We start from the raw sequence: 18,524 nt of genomic DNA, 5'->3' as shown, positions 1-18,524 counted from the left end.
AATTCGTCTCTAGGAAATGCCAATCACAAAATCAATATTAACACTATGCTCAGACTTCTCAAGGCAGTTGTTGAGAATTGAAAGTTAACACAAAGAGAGCGTTCTCTTCTTTTCTCATAATCTGAGTATTCTTAACATCAACAAATTTGAATGTTTTATCTTGTCTTTTGTGCTCAGTTCCGGGTATACGGAGCTTGATGGTTGGTGGTTCATATTTCCTAACACCCTTGCACAAGTACCGTTGCATCACATGTGCTCACTTATCATCGGGATCAATAATTATTTGGTACGTGTAGAAGGTCATAGGCCTTGAGGTTTTCCATTACCAATGCTACACATGAATTTGCGAGAGAGGAAATAACATTTGAATATTAGTTCTCGATGTTAGACGGTCAAGTTGCTAATCTTAGTTATGGATCAATTTAATATAAACCGTAGTTTAAGTACAACTTCAAGCATCAAAAGCATTAATATCTTGAAATATTGTAGGCTACTCATAGAGTGCTGGATCCAATAGCCTTGGAGTTGGGATGAGAACCAGAGGTATCTTCTTCTTCATTGCAATCCCAAACTTCTCTGAAAGATCCAGCTTCTCCCCCTGTGGCAATTTCCAGTCAAAGGAATGCAAGAGTGTAGCAAGTGTATATACCACCATCCTCTCAGCCATTGCTGTCCCAGCACATATTCTTCTGCCTGACCCGAATGGTAAATAGTTGAAGTCACTTCCACTATAGTCCCATTTGCCATGCAAGAACCTGTCTGGATCAAAATCCAATGGGTCTTCCCAGTTAGAAGGGTCCCTATGAATAGCCCATGCATTAACAAGAACCCTAGAACCCTTTGGAATGGTGTAGCCTCCCACTGTGCATGTTTCACTTGGGCAATGAGGGACTAAAAGTGGCGCGACTGGGTGCAAGCGCAGAGTTTCTTTCATCACAGCTTGTAAGTATGGTAATTTGGAAATATGAGTTTCTTGTACAATGTTGCCTTTGCCAACTACATCGTCCAATTCTTGCTTGGCTTTTCCCATCACCGCTGGATTGTTCATGGTTTCAGCAAATGCAAACTCAGCTGTGCTGGAGGATGTGTCAGTCCCACCAAGCATCATATCCTGCCCTCAATCATATTGTTAAACATCATGTTAATGTGATAGTCTGTTTACAATTCACATGAAACAAGAGAAAGATATATATATATATATATATATATATATATATGCTTACGTTCCACAAGGCACGTAATTTGCTAGACTATTTGGTACTCTAAGATTTCAGGAGATTGTGAATTGAACTCAATGATCACATTAAATTGTCTAAAATTTGGTACCGTAAGATTCTCGTACCCTAAAATTTATTATGGACACATCCTAATTGAATACACCCCCTAAAACTAAACTAAAAATCAAAACAAAAAAAATTTTACAACCTAATATTTTTCTCAAAATGTTAAGTTAATCTGGATGAGAAATTGAGAAAACTAACAATCACAAGTTTGGCCGAGTATGCTGCCAATCATTTTTTACCTCCTATTATAGTGTGTGGTGCTGGAGGAGCACACATGCAAAAAAGAAGTTTGAGCTTGATGCAAATGGCAAAAATATCTTCTGTTTTATATGATTAATGATTATCAATCAAATAAAAAGTTATTTTATGTATAAATCCTTATATCTCTTACCAAATGAGAAATTATAGAATAGTACTGTATCACCACGTCAGTCGGTGATACTCCTATTTAAAATTTGCCATGTATCATTTTTTTTTTTTTGATACAATTATAACTTTATTTTACAGTTGGACATAAAACCCAACTATAACCCTTTGAAATAAAATTTAAAAAATAAAAGATCATGAAAAAGATGGAACCGCCCACCCCTACCCAGTCTCCTACCGCCCCCTCCCTCCCTTGGTTTGCCCCTCCCCCTTCTCACGAAGTTCAACAACTTAACCATATCTGAATCCTTTATTCTCACCCTTTCGATGGCAACCCCAAGACCTAGTTATATTTCCTCCTTTTGAAGGTCTCACTCATTTGTTGACTCTTAATTTTCAAATTGTCATCAAATCGATAAAAGCTTGATGTGAGAGATGAGCGTTGATGGTCACCCACCATTGGATTGAACGTGCAAGTGTTTGGATTGAACGAAAATTCCAAAAGCAAAATCAAAGGTTTGAATTGCATCATCTGGGCATTTAGCTTTTGTATGTAAATCAAGTTTTGAAGAATAGTAGTTCACATACCATGAGCAGAGCTTTGATGTGAGTCATGGTCAGAGGCGTCTTGGAATCTCCTCCCTCCTCTTTCAATTTCAACAAAAAAGTCAAAAAATCTTGACTCTCTTTCGCGCCATCCTCCTCCATCTTCAGCCGTTGATCAATCATCTGCTCAAATATCCGATCAAACCTCCGCACCAGCCCCTCCATCTGCTTCTTTATACCCTGCAAATCGAACCGACCCAAACCCGGAAAAAAATCCGAAACATTGGGCCGACTTACGAGCTCCATCATGTCCGACACTACTTTCCGAAACTCCGCCCCGAGCCCGGCCCTCTCCTTCCCGTCCTCTGCCGCGATGCAGCCGCCACATATCATGTTAGAGATGACGTTAAGCGACGTCAGGAAGATCTGCTCGCCCACGTTTACGGGCGACCCGGCCCGACCGTACAAGTACCCGACTGTCTTTCGGACCTGGTTTTGGCGGATCGATTGGAACGAGTCCAGCGCGGCTCCGCCGAGCATCTTCAGCACGCAGACTTTTCTCAGCATCCGCCACTCTGGCCCGTGCGGGCTCCATACGACGTCGGCCCCTCCGTAGAAGGCGATTCGGGCCGCTACGGGAACGTCACGGTTAGCGAAGGTGACGTCACGGTCTTTGAGGACCTCGCGGGCGGAGGAAGGGGAATTGATGACGACGCAGGTCATGGCGCCGAGGCGGAGCTTGAAGATTGGGCCATAGGTGTGGGCCAGGCCGGCGAAGTAGGAGTTTAGTTCTGGGGAGAGAGAGAGAAGGTTACCGAGTAAGGGCATGCCCAATGGGCCTGGGGGCAAAGGTGGGATTTTGTTGCTGGACTTTTTCATGCACAGCCATGCACACCAGATGGTTGCGAAAATGGCTGAGAAAGTGTAGAGAAGAAGCCAACTCTCATCATTTCTGGTACTAGTTTGGAACGAATTCATGGTAAGCTTCAAATTGGTTTTTGAGTTTTGTGTGAAGGGAAGGACTCTGTGTGGTGCTAGTGAATATCCAGCGTACAATTGACTCAATGCAGTGGTTGTAATTTAGACCACGTGTTTGTGCATGCAAGTGCCAAATAGTTTTGGTCAATATCTAAAATTTTCAGATAAGTGCTATATATCCAGAAGAAAACGGCAGGAATTTGAGGCAGAAATGGTTTTAATGATTCAGACAAGACTTTCTAGGAAAAGACGAATAATAATCACAAGTGCCAAATAGTTTTGGTCAATATCTAAAAGTTTGGTGGACGTTAGCTAGATCGGCTACGTAAATATTTCTGGCATTATTTGTATATTATTATTTATTTATTTATTTATTTATTTATTAAAATTAGGATCATACCCATGTCAACCAATATCAACATCGATAGATATCTATGTTCTTATCTATCTATATGGAAATCGTGTGTATATAAATTCGAAATTTTTAATTCATTTATTCAAAAAAAAAAATTGTTTCTGTATAGCGAGGCCACATTTACGATTCCCACGTGCTTGGATCGATATGCCTCCATTTTAAAAACGCTTAATCAAATAAAATACACTCAGACTTATGTTGATGCAGATATATAAGGTATTACAATTTATGTAGCATTGGGATCGATGGCATTAATAAGTTCAATGCATGAGATGTGGTAGAGCCAAGATTTTATATGTGGGGGTCAATATACTAGGGTTTAGAATTAATTCCTTTTTTAGTGTTAAGCTTGTAAATAATTAAATAAATAAATAGATAACCGGTTATCTTTGATTTTCTATTTTTTTAAATATAATTGTGAAAGAAAGAGTTGATTGGCTGTTTCTTTTAATTTTTTTTATTAATTATGTTGGTTGGATCCAAGAGTAACTTAGCCTTTTTGCTAAGAAAATAACCTTTTAGTTGGAGGGGGGAAACGTAAATCCATTATCCTCTTTACTGTGAGGGGCCACAAGCATTATTTTAATATATACTAGCCCCTCATGCGTGTGCCAATTGGTTTTCTTTTTTATTTTTATTTTATTTTTAGAATTAAGAAAAAGATAATATGGGTAGTTATGTTCCATTAAAATAGGACCTATTATCTGATTTTGTTTTAAATTTTAAATTTTTTTAATATGAAAAAATGTGAATTTACCTTAATATCCTCATTTAATTAATAATTTTAATTCTTAATGTTTGAATTAATCAAGGGTATTTTCTAGTATTTTGAATGTTTCATCATTCTCTGCCTTTTGCTTTATATATATATACAGTCATGATCTCTTGGACCCCTGTAGTCCAAGAGATCAGGACTGATATATATATATATATATATATATATATTGTGTCAGTCCCACCAAGCATCATATCCTGCCCTTTATCATATTGTTAAACATCATGTTAATGTGATAGTTTGTTTACAATTCACATGAAACAAGAGAAATATATATATGCTTACGTTCTATAAGGCACGTTATTTTGCAAGACTATTTGGTACTTTAAGATTCCAGGAGATTGTGAATTGAGCTCAATGATCACATTAATTTGTCTAAAATTTGATACCCTAAAATTCTAGTACCTTAAAATTTGTTATGGACAAATCCTAATTCTAGTACCCTAAAATTTGTTATGGACACTCAATTACTCATGATACCATTATTGTGTTTTTAAACTATACCTTTCCCCTTTGTTGTGGCGCTGGAAGGAAGCTTGGATTTGTTATAAAAGTTGCTCACTACACCAAGTCACTTTTAAAATATTATTCCGACTATAATCCTTAAAAATTATATTTTATTTCTTTGATACTTCAAAGGAAAAACTAATAATTATCCCAAATGATCTTTTCAAATTCCAATTGAATACACTCCTTAAAAGTAAACTACAAATCAAAGCAAAAAAAGAAATTTGACAAACTAATATTTTTCTCAAAAAGTTAAGTTAATCTGGGTGAGAAATTGGGAAAACTAACAATCACAAGTTTGGCCGAGTATCCTGCCAATCATTTTTTTACCTCTTATTACAGTGTGTGGTCAAGGAGCACGCATGCAAAAAGGAAGTTTGAGCTTGATGCAAATGGCCAAAATATCTTCTGGTTTATATGATTATCAATGAAATAAAAAGTTATTTTATGTATCAATCCTTATATATCTTACCACATGAGAAATTATAAAATAGTACTGTATCACCACGTCAGTCAGTGACACTCCCATTTAAAATTTGCCATGTGTCTTTTTTTTTAAAACAATTAAAACTTTATTTTACATTTGGACATAAAACCCAACTATAACCCTTTGAAATAAAATTTTAAAAATAAAAGATCATGAAAAAGATGGAACCGCACACCCCGACCCCAGTCTCCTACCGCCCCCTTCCTCCCATGGTCATCGCCCCCTCCCCCTCTCTCTCTCCCCCTTCTCACGCAGTTCAACAACTTAACCATATATGAATCCTTCATTCTCACCCTTTCGATGGCTAACCCAAGACCTAGTTATATTTCTTCCTTTTGAAGGTCTCACTCATTTGTTGACTCCTAATTTTCATATTGTCATCAAATCTGTAAAAACTTGATGTGAGAGATGGGCGTTGATGGTAATTGAATTTCAATGCTTAAGATATGTTGCATATGCTTCCATGGGTTCAAGAGATGGTGGGCTTAGATTGTCATCAAATCTGTAAAAGCTTGATGTGAGAGATGGGTGTTGATGGTAATTGAATTTCAATGCTTAAGATATGTTGCATGTGCTTCCATGGGTTCAAGAGACCTTTCAGTTTGAGAGAGAGAGAGAGAGAGAGAGAGAGAGAGAGAGAGAGAGAGAGAGAGAGAGAGAGAGAGAGTGCATGGTAAGGGGTTGGGTTAGGTGTAAGGCTGGAATCAGGGGATTCCAATTCCATTCCAAAAAAAATCAGAATGAAAATTCTTTTCCAATTCCATTACAAAAAATTTTGGAATTTCAACATCCAGTACAATTCAAAAAACTTGGAATTTTTGGAAGTATAGGAAAATTTCAGAACTTACATATTTTGGAATATTTTTGGAAAGTTTTGGAAACTCATTGAAAATTTTAAACATGTCTAACGATTTAAAAGGTTAAAATTTTCTCAAAATTGAAAAATCATACGGAAAAGCTCTAAAAACTATTATATGTAAGCAAGAAACAAAGATGTTATTTCAATTATCGAGAGCTTTTTAATGAATGGGCCCCGCCTGCTATGTATAAAAGTGACGTTTTTAAGCTTCCATATGCTTTTCTCTTACCATATTTTCATTTTCTTTCATTTATTCTTTAATAAAATAATAATTTTATTTAACAGTTCGGGTTGAATAAGAAGTTGTCCATAATGTTAAATTGCCTTATAGGCCGTTAAATACAAATTTGAAGTTTTTTATTTGGCATTTCCCTTAGAGATGCTCTAATAAGATCCATGAATTTGGAATAGTTTGGCTTTTAATAAATTTCATGTATTTGAAATACTTAGAGTTCTCAATTGAAATACTTAGAGTTCTCAATGTATCTAGATTAATGGGGTTCATTATCTAGATTAGTGAGGTTGATTAATTTGGGTCCAAAGTTTTTTTTTTTTCGTTAGTATGGTTGGTCCAAAGGTTTGAATTGAATCATCTGGGCATTTGGCTTTTGTACGGAAATCAAGTTTTGAAGAATAGTAGTTCACATACCATGAGCAGAGCTTTGATGTGAGTCATGGTCAGAGGCGTCTTGGAATCTCCTCCCTCCTCTTTCAATTTCAACAAAGAAGTCAAAAAATCTTGACTCTCTTTCGCGCCTTCCCCCTCCATCTTCAGCAGCCGTTGATCAATCATCTGCTCAAATATCCCATCAAACCCCCGCACCAGCCCCTCCATCTGCTTCTTTATACCCTGCAAATCGAACCGACCCAAACCCGGAAAAAAATCCGAAACATTGGGCCGACCTATGAGCCTCGTTATCTCCGACACCACTTTCCGAAACTCCTCCCCGAGCCCGGCCCTCTCCTCCCCGTCCTCCGCCGCGATGCAGCCGCCACATATCATGTTAGAGATGACGTTAAGCGACGTCAGGAAGATTTGCTCGCCCACGTTTACGGGCGACCCGGCCCTACCGTACAAGTACCCGACCGTCTTTCGGACCTGGTTTTGGCGGATCAATTGGAAAGAGTCCAGCGCGGCGCCGCCGAGCATCTTCAGGATGGAGACCTTTCTCAGCATCCGCCACTCCGGCCCGTGCGGGGTCCACACGACGTCGGCCCCTCGTAAAAGGCGATCCGGGCCGCTACGGGGACGTCACGGTTTTTGAGGACCTCGCGGGCGGAGGAAGGGGAGTTGATGACGAAGCAGGTCATGGCGCCGAGGCGGAGCTTGAAGATTGGGCCATAAGTGTGGGCCATGCCGGCGAAGTAGGAGTTTAGTTCTGGGTCGAGAGAGAGAAGGTTACCGAGTAAGGGCATGCCCAATGGGCCTGGCGGCAAAAATCATATATATAATTATTTATTTGTTTATTGGCATTATTTTTCACAATCTTTGTCATGGGGCCTCAACTCCCAAATAATGCAACATAAATTCATCCTGATTTTACCAGGTTCTGAAAGACACATACAAACAACAATTATCCCAAGAAATCTTTGTGGGGAAAAAGAAGTTGGCTACTCATAGAGTGCTGGATCAGATAACCTAGGAGTTGGGATAGCAACCAAAGGCAGCTTCTTTTTCAGCACAACTCCAAACTTCTCTGAAAGATCCAGCTTCTGTCCTTGTGGCATTTTCCAGTCAAAAGAGTGCACAAGTGTAGCAAGTGAATGCATCACCATCCTCTCAGCCATTGCAATCCCTGCACATATTCTTCTGCTAAATCCAAATGGGAAATAGTTGAAGTCATTTCCACTATAGTCCCATTTGCTGTTCAAGAACCTTTCTGGATCAAACTCCAATGGATTTTCCCAAATGGAAGGGTCCCGGTGTATTGCCCACGTACGCATTGAAGAAAATGCTTTAATTGTTATAAAATAACTGGAATATGTGCGATAAAGTAAAGTAGATGAGACACAACATTTAACGAGGTTCGGTCATGCCTACGTCCTCGGAGAGCAGCAGCAGTAACTTTTCCACTATATAAAATAATAGGGCTACAACTTTAGTGTTTACAATATATGTGGCTCACTGATTTTTCTCTCTTGGAGAATTTCTCCCTGCCCTCTTTTCTCTCTATTCACTCTTCCTCTTTCTTCCTTCTTTTCTTTCTCTCTGATCTCTCTCTCTTCCTTCTCTACCTGACTCTTTTTCTTCTCTCAGTTGGAGGGTGTCCATGCAAAGGCACAATAATGCCATATTTATAGGTTCAGGAAATAATGCCCGTGAGTGAGCATGTGATAAGTGTTGTGAAATTTATTGCAAGCGCACAATTCGCACAAGTAATACAGTGATGAGTGAAGTGTCGTTCCCACGAAGAGTGATTTAATTTGCTAAGTACCGATTGTGATTAACCCAAGACTTTATTTGAACAATTGATGATGAGATTCAATTGATTAATTAACTAAAACAAGGAATAAAAGCAAGCATAGAAAAATAAAGTAGTGAGATTCAAGTTATGAGAGCACTAGAGGTTCCGATTACACCATAGCCAATTCTATCCAATTCCCTTAGCATGTTAATTCTAATTATTCTCCATGTTGACAATTGATTTTCCCTACTTTATTCGATACTCTCCATCCATGTTTATATCAAAAGTATTCTTATTACCAACCCACTATATCCCTAGTAATGGAATTAAGATAATAAGAACCCATTAAATTCCTTGGAAAACCTACAAAACAACCACATAAGTCATGACAAACATCCCTGTCTAATCATGTAACTCATGGCATCTATTACAAGAAGTAACCCCAAATTGAAAATCCCTATCGTCAATTTAGCATCAAAACAATTAAATGTTGGCCAAACATTCAAAGCATTAAGCATGATAATAGATACTCAACATGGAAAAATACTTGGAATTAACATTTACTAAAGTAATTAAGTATTCATGGCTAGGCTACATCGTAGCCCTAGCAAGAAGAAATTAGTTCATGAAAACTTTAATAAAAACCATGATAAATAGTATCATAGGAAAGAAGAAACCAACTGAAGATTTGATCTCTGCACGACAGCAACTCTAGCTCCAGGTTGTCTTCTTTGTCTCTCTAAAACTCTCTCTCTCCTTTGAATTTTTCGGCTATGAGTATGAATATGTAGGAATTTTAGGGTAGATGATGGAGGATGGATGATGGGTAATTGGATTCTTTGAACAAAGACCTAAATTCCCTATTTATAAAACTCCTAGAAATCCTAACTAAGGTACAATTACAATCAGTCCCGATCTCTTGGACCACAAGAGTCCAAGAGATTGTAATCACCCACCGTTGGATATTGATCTAATGGTTTAAAAAAAAAAATTAAAATGAGTGCAAGAGTGAGTGAACCGTTGAATTTCCATCCAACGGTGAGTGACCACAAATCTCTTGGACCTCCATAGTCCAAGAGATCAGGACTGTAATTACAATTGTTATAAAAATAGGATTCCTTCTAATATAAGGACTTCTTTATTTCTCCTTGTTTGACTTGATAAGACTTGAACCATCTTGAACTAGGAAATTTCATAACATTCCTTGCAACAAAGGAATTACTTGGCTTCTTTTTAATTAATCGCCAATCTTCATCTTCTTGCCCTTTTTAGCACACTTTCTCCTATTTCACAATTCCTTCACAAATCTCACAAAACTAATTAAAACAACCAATTTAATCCAAGGAAATTAACAAATAAATAATCAAGGAGGCATAAAATATATATAAAATATTGACTTATCAATAAGCTTCTAAACAACTTTGCTTAATTTCTTCATGACCCCATAAAGGTGGTCTCCACTAATAACTTTACAACATTAATAAGATTTTTCCTGATTATTCTGTTAATTAACCCAACAAACTTTCCACTTTTATATTAATTGCCAATTAAGCAAATAACAACTCAAATAATTAACAACAGCAGAATAGTTATTACTTAAATAAATAAAAACCTAAGCCCTGTTTGGTTCAAGGAATGGATTTGAAGGGAAATCAATTCCCATGTCATTTCCCAAGGAATGGGAATGAAAGATTCCTTTCCCACGTTTGGTAATGTCGGAAAAGTAATCGGGAGATTTTACTTTGTTTCCTTTCCCGTGTTTGTTTTGAGTAGGAATGGAAAATAAAGTTTGTATAATTTTCCAATTATACCCATATTAAATCAAATAAAAAAAATGCATTTAATGATACGTTGTAATTATAAATTGTTCATAGGGACAAAATAGTAATGAAAATTGTGCATTAAATGTTAGCTCATTTTTCTAAACTTTCCCATGAGAAGAGAATAACCATTGTGGGCTTAAGATGAGGGCTTTACTTTCCCCCTACTTTCCCATGTGACAGGCAATCATTTCTCATGCATGGACTTACCAAACATGGGAAAGCAATTGAATTCCCATTCCCAAGCCTCCTTTCCCATGAACCAAACGGGGCCTAACAGTCTTCCACTTCTCATGAAACTGTGATAAATAAAGCAAAGCAATCACCAAAGGGGAAAATAAAAGTGGAAAATATTTGACCAAAAAAAATAATAATAAGTGTGGAAAATTTTGAATAAGTAGATAATGTGATAAAATTTGTAAGAAATGTGGAATGAAATAAGTGAACATTTTTGAAGAAATTTGGAAGTAGTTATAGACATATTTTAGGTGTTTTTGGGAAAATAAAAAAATAAAAATTAAGCCCACAATGGTTATTTTTAAAAATTGATGCACTTTCAAAAACCAAATTTTTTTTAATAAAAAAAACGGATTTATATATATAGTCTCGATCTCTTGGATCACAAGAGTTCAAGAAATTGTAGTCACTCACTGTTGAATATTAATCCAATGGTCAAAAAAGTTTCTGAAAAGGAGTGCAAGAGTGAGTGAACCGTTGAATTTACATCCAACGGTGAGTGACCACAAATCTCTTAGACCCCTGTAGTCCAAGAAATCAGGACTGTTTATATAAATTTAAAACGTTAAAGGAGAAGAAAAAAAAAAGTAACGGTTAGTTGACGTGAAAGCCTTGAATAGCAACATTGGATCGCAGTTGCACAAGCTGTTCCTCAGGTTACGCCCACAGGTGATTCTTTTTCTTGTTAGGCAGTATATACGCTGGATCCACACAAAAAATTTGGTCCGGACTACAGCTAGCTACATGTGGCTTGGGAGGAGGGGTAAGGGATGTAGCCCTCAAAATTGGCCGAAGTTTTTTTAGCCTATGGCCCACTAGATATGGCCTAACTTAAAGCATACATTGATTGGTGGAGGTGTACAAAATATTGGGGGGCCAGGGCCACCTTGTGAAAGTGACTCTGGGGTCTGCCCTAATCGTGTTTGTTGTTGTAAAAGTTTGAAGGTGGAGCCCACAGAGGAAGTTTCCTTGCATCTTCCAGGAACTTTCCTTCCCTGTATTTATCAATTCAGGAAGTTTCCTTGCATCTTCCAGGAACCTTCCCTTCCCTGTATTTTACCAAAACCTTAGCCTATAAATAGGCATATCACTTGCAATGGGAAGAGTGACCAACGGAGAAAAGAAAGAAAGGGGAGAAGAGAAAAGAGAGGAGAAAAGAAGAAAGGAAAAAGAGAAGAGGAAAGAAGAGGAAAAAGAGGAGGAAAGATAGAAGAGGAAAGAGAGAGAAAATTCAGTGAGCCTCACATATTGTAAACTCTAAAGTTGTAGCCCTATTATTTTATATAGTGAAAAAGTTACTGTTGCTGCTCTCCGAGGACGTAGGCATAGCCGAACCTCGTTAAATGCTGTGTCTCATCTACTTTACGTGCAGCTCAATATTCATACATATTTCAGGTTATTTTTATAACACGTTATCAGCACGAGAAGCTCTCAGGTATAATTTTTGTGCTGCACTATTATCTATACTACTAACCACTAACAAAAATGGACCCTTGGTAATACTAAACATATTATCAGTGGGAGACCGTTACTAATACTAACTTTTTTTCTTATTTTATTCGGTGGTGGTTTTAACCCCACATTTATTTACTGTATGGTGTAGGTTTATTACCCATACATGCACCTTTACTTTATCGCAAATTTATTTTACCGCATATTTATTTTATTTACTGTATGGTGTAGGTTTATTACCCATACAACAGTATTTATTTAAAAGGGTGGTGCGGGTTTATCGTCCACGCCTTTGCTTTTATTTAAATGTATGGAGCAGAATTAGTGCCCATACAAGCACAATTTACTTTACCGCACATTTAATTTTATTTAAAGTATGGTGCGGGATTAACGTCCATACAGCAAGCAATTTAATTTATGAATTTAATTTACCGCACATTTACATTTATTTAAAAGGGTGGTGCGGGTTTATCGTCCACGCCTTTACTTTTATTTAAATGTATGGAGCAGAATTAATGCCCATACAAGCACCTTAACTTTATGAATTTAATTTACCGCACATTTACATTTATTTAAAGTGTGGTGCGGGTTTATCGTCCATACCAGTAATTTATTTATCAGCAATTTATTTTATGGATTAATTGTGCTGTATGATGAGTTTTTCCAGTATGCAGATCAGGACCAGAAGTTCCTTGATCCTCATCATACAATTACATCAGGACTTGAAGATCCTTGATGATGATATGAGAGCTGGCAGTCTCTCCGGTACTGTATTTGTAAACATGTGATTGGACTTAAAGGTCCTTGATCCCGACATGTAAATAAGGACCTAGAGTTCCTTAATGATGTAACAGTACCGTATTGGTTCATGGTGCCGTACACATTGATGATAACTGTACTGGCAGATGAATAGATATGTATTCATGACTTGATGAATAGTACTATTCACATGAATAGTGACGTATGCATAAATATTAACCATTTTGGGTAAACCGTCACTATATACAAAAGGGAACCTGCAGTTCCTTAAACTCATGGATGAGCAATTAAATGAGATGCCAGAAGTTCCTCAAAATATGGACAATTATGTAAGGGCTTGAAGTCCCGAAATATGTATAGAAAATTGTAAAAATGTCCATACCATGAGAATATGTGGCTTTGGCCTGAAGTTCAAAATTTAACAGTGTTGAGAACCTGAAGTTCCAACAATTAAATGGACAACCCTTGAGGTATTATTGCAAATTGTGGTATGCCACATATCTCTTTGGCATAAGAAGATGATGAATTTAAAGTTCGATTTTGTTATAATCGACACCTCAAGGAAGAAATATATTTTGTGAATTCCGGTTGTTAAGAATACACCGCGAAATGGATAATATCAATATAAACCTCAAATAATGAATTGAGTCTCCCCACATATTTTGTTATATCTGGGCCGGAAGCCCATGGATCCAAATATATGAGAGATCCTAAACTTGAAGTTGTGGGTATATAGTAGTTAATGCTCTTCACTACTATATTGCGATATTATCATGGCTTTTACTCAATTCATATTTCATGTCCATTTGAAAAGGGCAAATAAATTCTAAGTTTGTGCCCAGGCCATAAGTTCCGGGCTACCATACGTTGAAATATGAAATTTGGGAGAGTCGATGTGGTTATTTGAACCTATAAGGCACAAGGTTCCAAATCGTCATTTTAAAAAGACGTAAAAACCACAGGTGCAAGTTTAAGAATATGCGCAATTATCATAACAGGAACATATAACAGATAGATTTTTCCACCTGCAATGAAGGTGCAGGCCCTGTGAAATCTATAAAAAAAAAAAATTACATTATGTTCTGGAAGCCTCTGCAGGAAGATGACGGCGCCTCTTAAGCTTAGCCATGAGCTTCTCGTGGTCTCCCAAAATTCTTTCATTGGAGACCTGCAGCATGTCTAGCCTTCTCAGTGTATCAACAGAGTACGAACTCACCAGTTTCAACAAGGCATTATTCTCTCCTTTAAGTTTCTCAACCTCCTGTTGAGACTCATGAAGCATTCTTTGGAGAGACGAATTTTCAGTAGCTAACCTCTCAACCTCGTTTGCTCTGGCACGCAAACGATCAGCCATGTTAGAAACAGAAACAGCACTCTGAATGCTAAAAGCCATTGAGTCATCAATAGCCTCTTCCTCTGATCTCCCCGTCAACAACATTTCATCCATTGGAGTAATGAAATTCCTAGCTACTATGACAGCAGTAGCATCATTCATCATCACAGAATCATTAACTGTGAGATGACGATTTTTGGATACAAAGGATGGACGCCAAACTTGGGCGTCACTGGTAGTTGTGGGAGCATCATTTAAATTGAAATAATTTGGGCAGGAAGAAGAGGAAGCCATTTTTTTTAAGAAGGTTTCGAAGAAAGTCTTAGAAAAACTAAAGGTTCGGAAAATGAAGGAAATTGAGTTGAAACGCAGTTTGCAAAGGCAATATCTATAGCGAAAACGTGGCCTCTAATAATGCCTGTCGGCAATATCTTCTCGAATCCCCATATTATCTTTTTCTTTCCCAGAGTCAAAAACTTCACGTGGCCTCTAATAATGCCTGTCGGCAATATCTTCTCGAATCCCCATATTATCTTTTTCTTTCCCAGAGTCCAAAACTTCACGTGGCCTCTAATAATGCCTGTCGGCACTTTCGGCGTTTTTCAAAGTATTATTTTCAAAGCCGATCTTGCTTTATGGATTTCACGGAACTACTTTTTCAAAAGTATCCCGAGAATCTCGCAATTTTCCTATGGTTAATTTGAAATTCACCGGTTCTACCTATTCATTGTATTTGTGTATAAATGTGTTACTAACGAAATTTTCTTTGCAGAAGACATCTAGTTTACTCCATACCTAGTGATGCGATATCTACTTATTTTTCTTATCAGTGAGCACTCAATATGCCTGAGAAGCAAGACTATCTCTGATCATCCATTCAGGAAGCAAGACTATCCCTGATCACGTTTCCACTGCATCAGGAAACTGTGAAGGCGATCTTATGCTCTAATCTCCGGAAGTCCTTCTAGACTAGGAGATATGAGAGCTTATTGTCTGCTCCCACCAGCTTCCTTCCCTGATTGCTTACCTTCTCTTGCAATCAATATCACATTATTTTTGCATTTTTTCTCTTTTTATAACTCTCTGTTCATAAGAGATTTTATTTCTTTAGAATGAACATCTGAAGAATGAATCCATGAAGTAATCCTAACTATGAGGGTTATTTGTTTTGACAGAGGCAAAAGAGTTGTGATTTTTGCTCTTGCATGATATAACTAGATCATCAAGCGCTACATTATATTTACTGGGCTGATATGAGCTTGAATGATACTTGAGAAAAGTTTCTCCCACCTAAGGATGTAAGCAATACTTGTGTTATTTTATGCTTATATACCTATTTGATATTTTATCTTGAAAGGTAACCAAATTGGGAGATAAGTCCGTTCCAAAAGAATGGCTTGTATGTATCCATGAATTATTAATGCAAATTTTACAGATTGTAAGATGGATACATTGATAATACACTGCACAGATTAAAGTCCCATAAGAACAGAATATGGGTGTAGCAGTGATCAATATGGGTGCACGCCTGTTGCGTAGCAAATGATATGGATTGAAGTCCCGAAAGGACAATCCTTTGACATGTCAATATTGATATTATGCACGCCTAATGCGTAGCAAATTATATGGGTTAAAGTCCCATAATATGGGTTAAAGTCCCAGAAATTAATTGACATGTATGTATTAATCTGTGGCATGCCTGCAGCATGACAGATATATGGGTTCTAAATGTTCCAACTCCCTAAATGGAGATTATCCACGCCCTACTACTAAATAACGCTCCGATGGAGGTTATAATCCACATTCTCACATAATAAAAGCCCCCTGAAGTGGCTTGGGTACCCAAAAGCAAAGAAATGCTTATAATTGATGCATGCGCATACACATGAGAATGGTGGGATCATGAATTGATGAATGACAATTTTTGGTTTTGGAGTAGCTACTCAAATCATCAATGGGCTGTGTTGATTAGAACCACGTTCAATTATTAAATGTCGACAATATCATTGGCCAAAATGGAACGAGGTAATTCCATTATAAATGAGAATGAACGTGAAAGAACAAACCCACAATACGAACCCCAAAATTTGTTAATACTGAAAGTTATACTTGGGTGTTCGGAATAAAAGGAAATATACCTACTTTGTATGACACACTGTTTCTGGCAGAAACAAGAAATGTTGGGTTTTCTCCATATTTACAGATTCAATTGTGCCCCCCCCTCCCCCTTATTACACAATTACGGAGACCAACATATTATCTTTAAGGGTTATTAAATGCACGGAGCATATCGCCAGAAGCGATTTCCTAAAGATGTATAAATAGCTGGGTAAAAGCTATATAATGTGTCATAAAGCTTAATCCCTTTTAGACAAAATCCGTTGAGAGGATTGATATTGCATAAAGCAAGTCCCTAAAGGACATGTGCTTGAAGCACAAAATTTGTACTCAATATTAATATGTATAAATTACCTCAGTGAGTACATTGATTATAATGTGATTGCAACACATTAAAGCTTCTGCAGAATTCTTGAAATATTTGTCTCGATCGAGCATTATGCCAACGAGATTCTTGCTTATACTAAGAAAGTATTAAAGTATTTTTATGAGGATTATCCGTTGGACACTTTAACGATTTTCCGGAAGTATATTGGACCGGACATCATATTTTCCAGATAGGGCTCAACTCCATCACCATCATTTTGGGATGATGTGAGGTATATTTGATGCTATCTAAGCATAACACCATATACAGGCATATTTTTTAGTGAACTTATAAATAGCCCAAGTGTTCTAAGATATGCGGACTCAGGAAATCTCTATGGTCGCTTACTGGAAAAAGCTAGTCATGAAGTTTTCAGGGGGAGATATTCATCAGGGGGAGCATGGTATTAATAAAGACCTTCATACACTATTGACTCACAGCAGCAGTGTCAACTATGATATTCAGACAGATGATCAACAGTATGGCTTAAAGATATTTTGCCAAGCATCAGGGGGAGCGTGCTGTCAATACAGACCCTTACACACTGTACTTTTTTTCCTTCGTCCAGGTTTTTATCCCACTGGGTTTTTCCTGGCAAGGTTTTAACGAGGCAGTGTCGCACGCGCGTCAATATACACAGAATTTTATGTTACACGTGATTATGTACTCTTTTTCCCTTCGACCAGTTTTTGTCCCACTGGGTTTTTACTGGCAAGGTTTTTAACGAGGCATATTCCATATCATTTGTGGTCTCCAAGGGGGAGTGTTGTAAAAGTTTGAAGGTGGAGCCCACAGAGGAAGTTTCCTTGCATCTTCCAGGAACTTTCCTTCCCTGTATTTATCAATTCAGGAAGTTTCCTTGCATCTTCCAGGAACCTTCCCTTCCCTGTATTTTACCAAAACCTTAGCCTATAAATAGGCATATCACTTGCAATGGGAAGAGTGACCAACGGAGAAAAGAAAGAAAGGGGAGAAGAGAAAAGAGAGGAGAAAAGAAGAAAGGAAAAAGAGAAGAGGAAAGAAGAGGAAAAAGAGGAGGAAAGATAGAAGAGGAAAGAGAGAGAAAATTCAGTGAGCCTCACATATTGTAAACTCTAAAGTTGTAGCCCTATTATTTTATATAGTGAAAAAGTTACTGCTGCTGCTCTCCGAGGACGTAGGCATAGCCGAACCTCGTTAAATGCTGTGTCTCATCTACTTTACGTGCAGCTCAATATTCATACATATTTCAGGTTATTTTTATAACATTTGTCTATTTATTTCAACAATATTAGATGTCTTAAGATTGGTCTAATTTTCCTTTCAATGACCGATCAATGAAAACTTAAAAAAGAAATAAGCATGGGCTTTCAAGTGAAGTTAAACGAAGTCGTACCATAAGCAAAGCTTTGAGATGGGTGATGGTGAAAGGGGTCTTGGAATCTCCTCCCTCGTCTATCAACTTCAACAAAAACGTAAAAAAATCCTTACTCTCCTTCAGGCCTTCCTTGTCATTCCTCATCCGTTTATCTATTATCTTCTCGAATATCCCATCAAACCTCCGGGCCAACCTGCCCATCTGCTTCTCCACACCCTGCAGATCGAACTGGGCCAAACCCGAATAAAAGTCTGAAACATTCGGCTTCCCCAGAAGCTCCGTCATCTCCAACACCACCTCTCGGAACTCCACCCCCAGCCCCGCCCTCTCTTCGCCCTCCACCGTCTCACCCCACAACATGTTCGTGATAACATGCAGCACATTTAAGAATATCTGCTAGCCGACATTGCCCGGCGACCCCACCCGACTGTAAAAGTACCCGACAGTTTCCCGGAGCTAC

General features: G+C 37.8%; 1 protein-coding gene and 1 pseudogene across 1 annotated transcript; both read right to left on the bottom strand.

Annotated features, from left to right (window-relative positions):
- LOC18777519 (flavonoid 3'-monooxygenase) lies at nt 343-3,256 on the bottom strand. The gene is made up of 2 exons (XM_007211201.2): nt 2,238-3,256; nt 343-1,111 (listed from the first exon to the last, which is right to left on the bottom strand). Exons 1-2 carry the CDS (start codon nt 3,171-3,173, stop codon nt 491-493), a joined length of 1,557 nt encoding a protein of 518 aa, XP_007211263.2. The 5' UTR covers nt 3,174-3,256; the 3' UTR covers nt 343-490.
- On the bottom strand, nt 4,534-18,424 carry LOC18776909 (annotated as a pseudogene).

Source organism: Prunus persica, chromosome G5 (assembly GCF_000346465.2).
Source record: "Prunus persica cultivar Lovell chromosome G5, Prunus_persica_NCBIv2, whole genome shotgun sequence".
Taxonomy (NCBI): domain Eukaryota; kingdom Viridiplantae; phylum Streptophyta; class Magnoliopsida; order Rosales; family Rosaceae; genus Prunus; species Prunus persica.
Note: the sequence above shows the minus strand (reverse complement) of the source record. Positions and strands in the feature narration are given on the sequence as shown.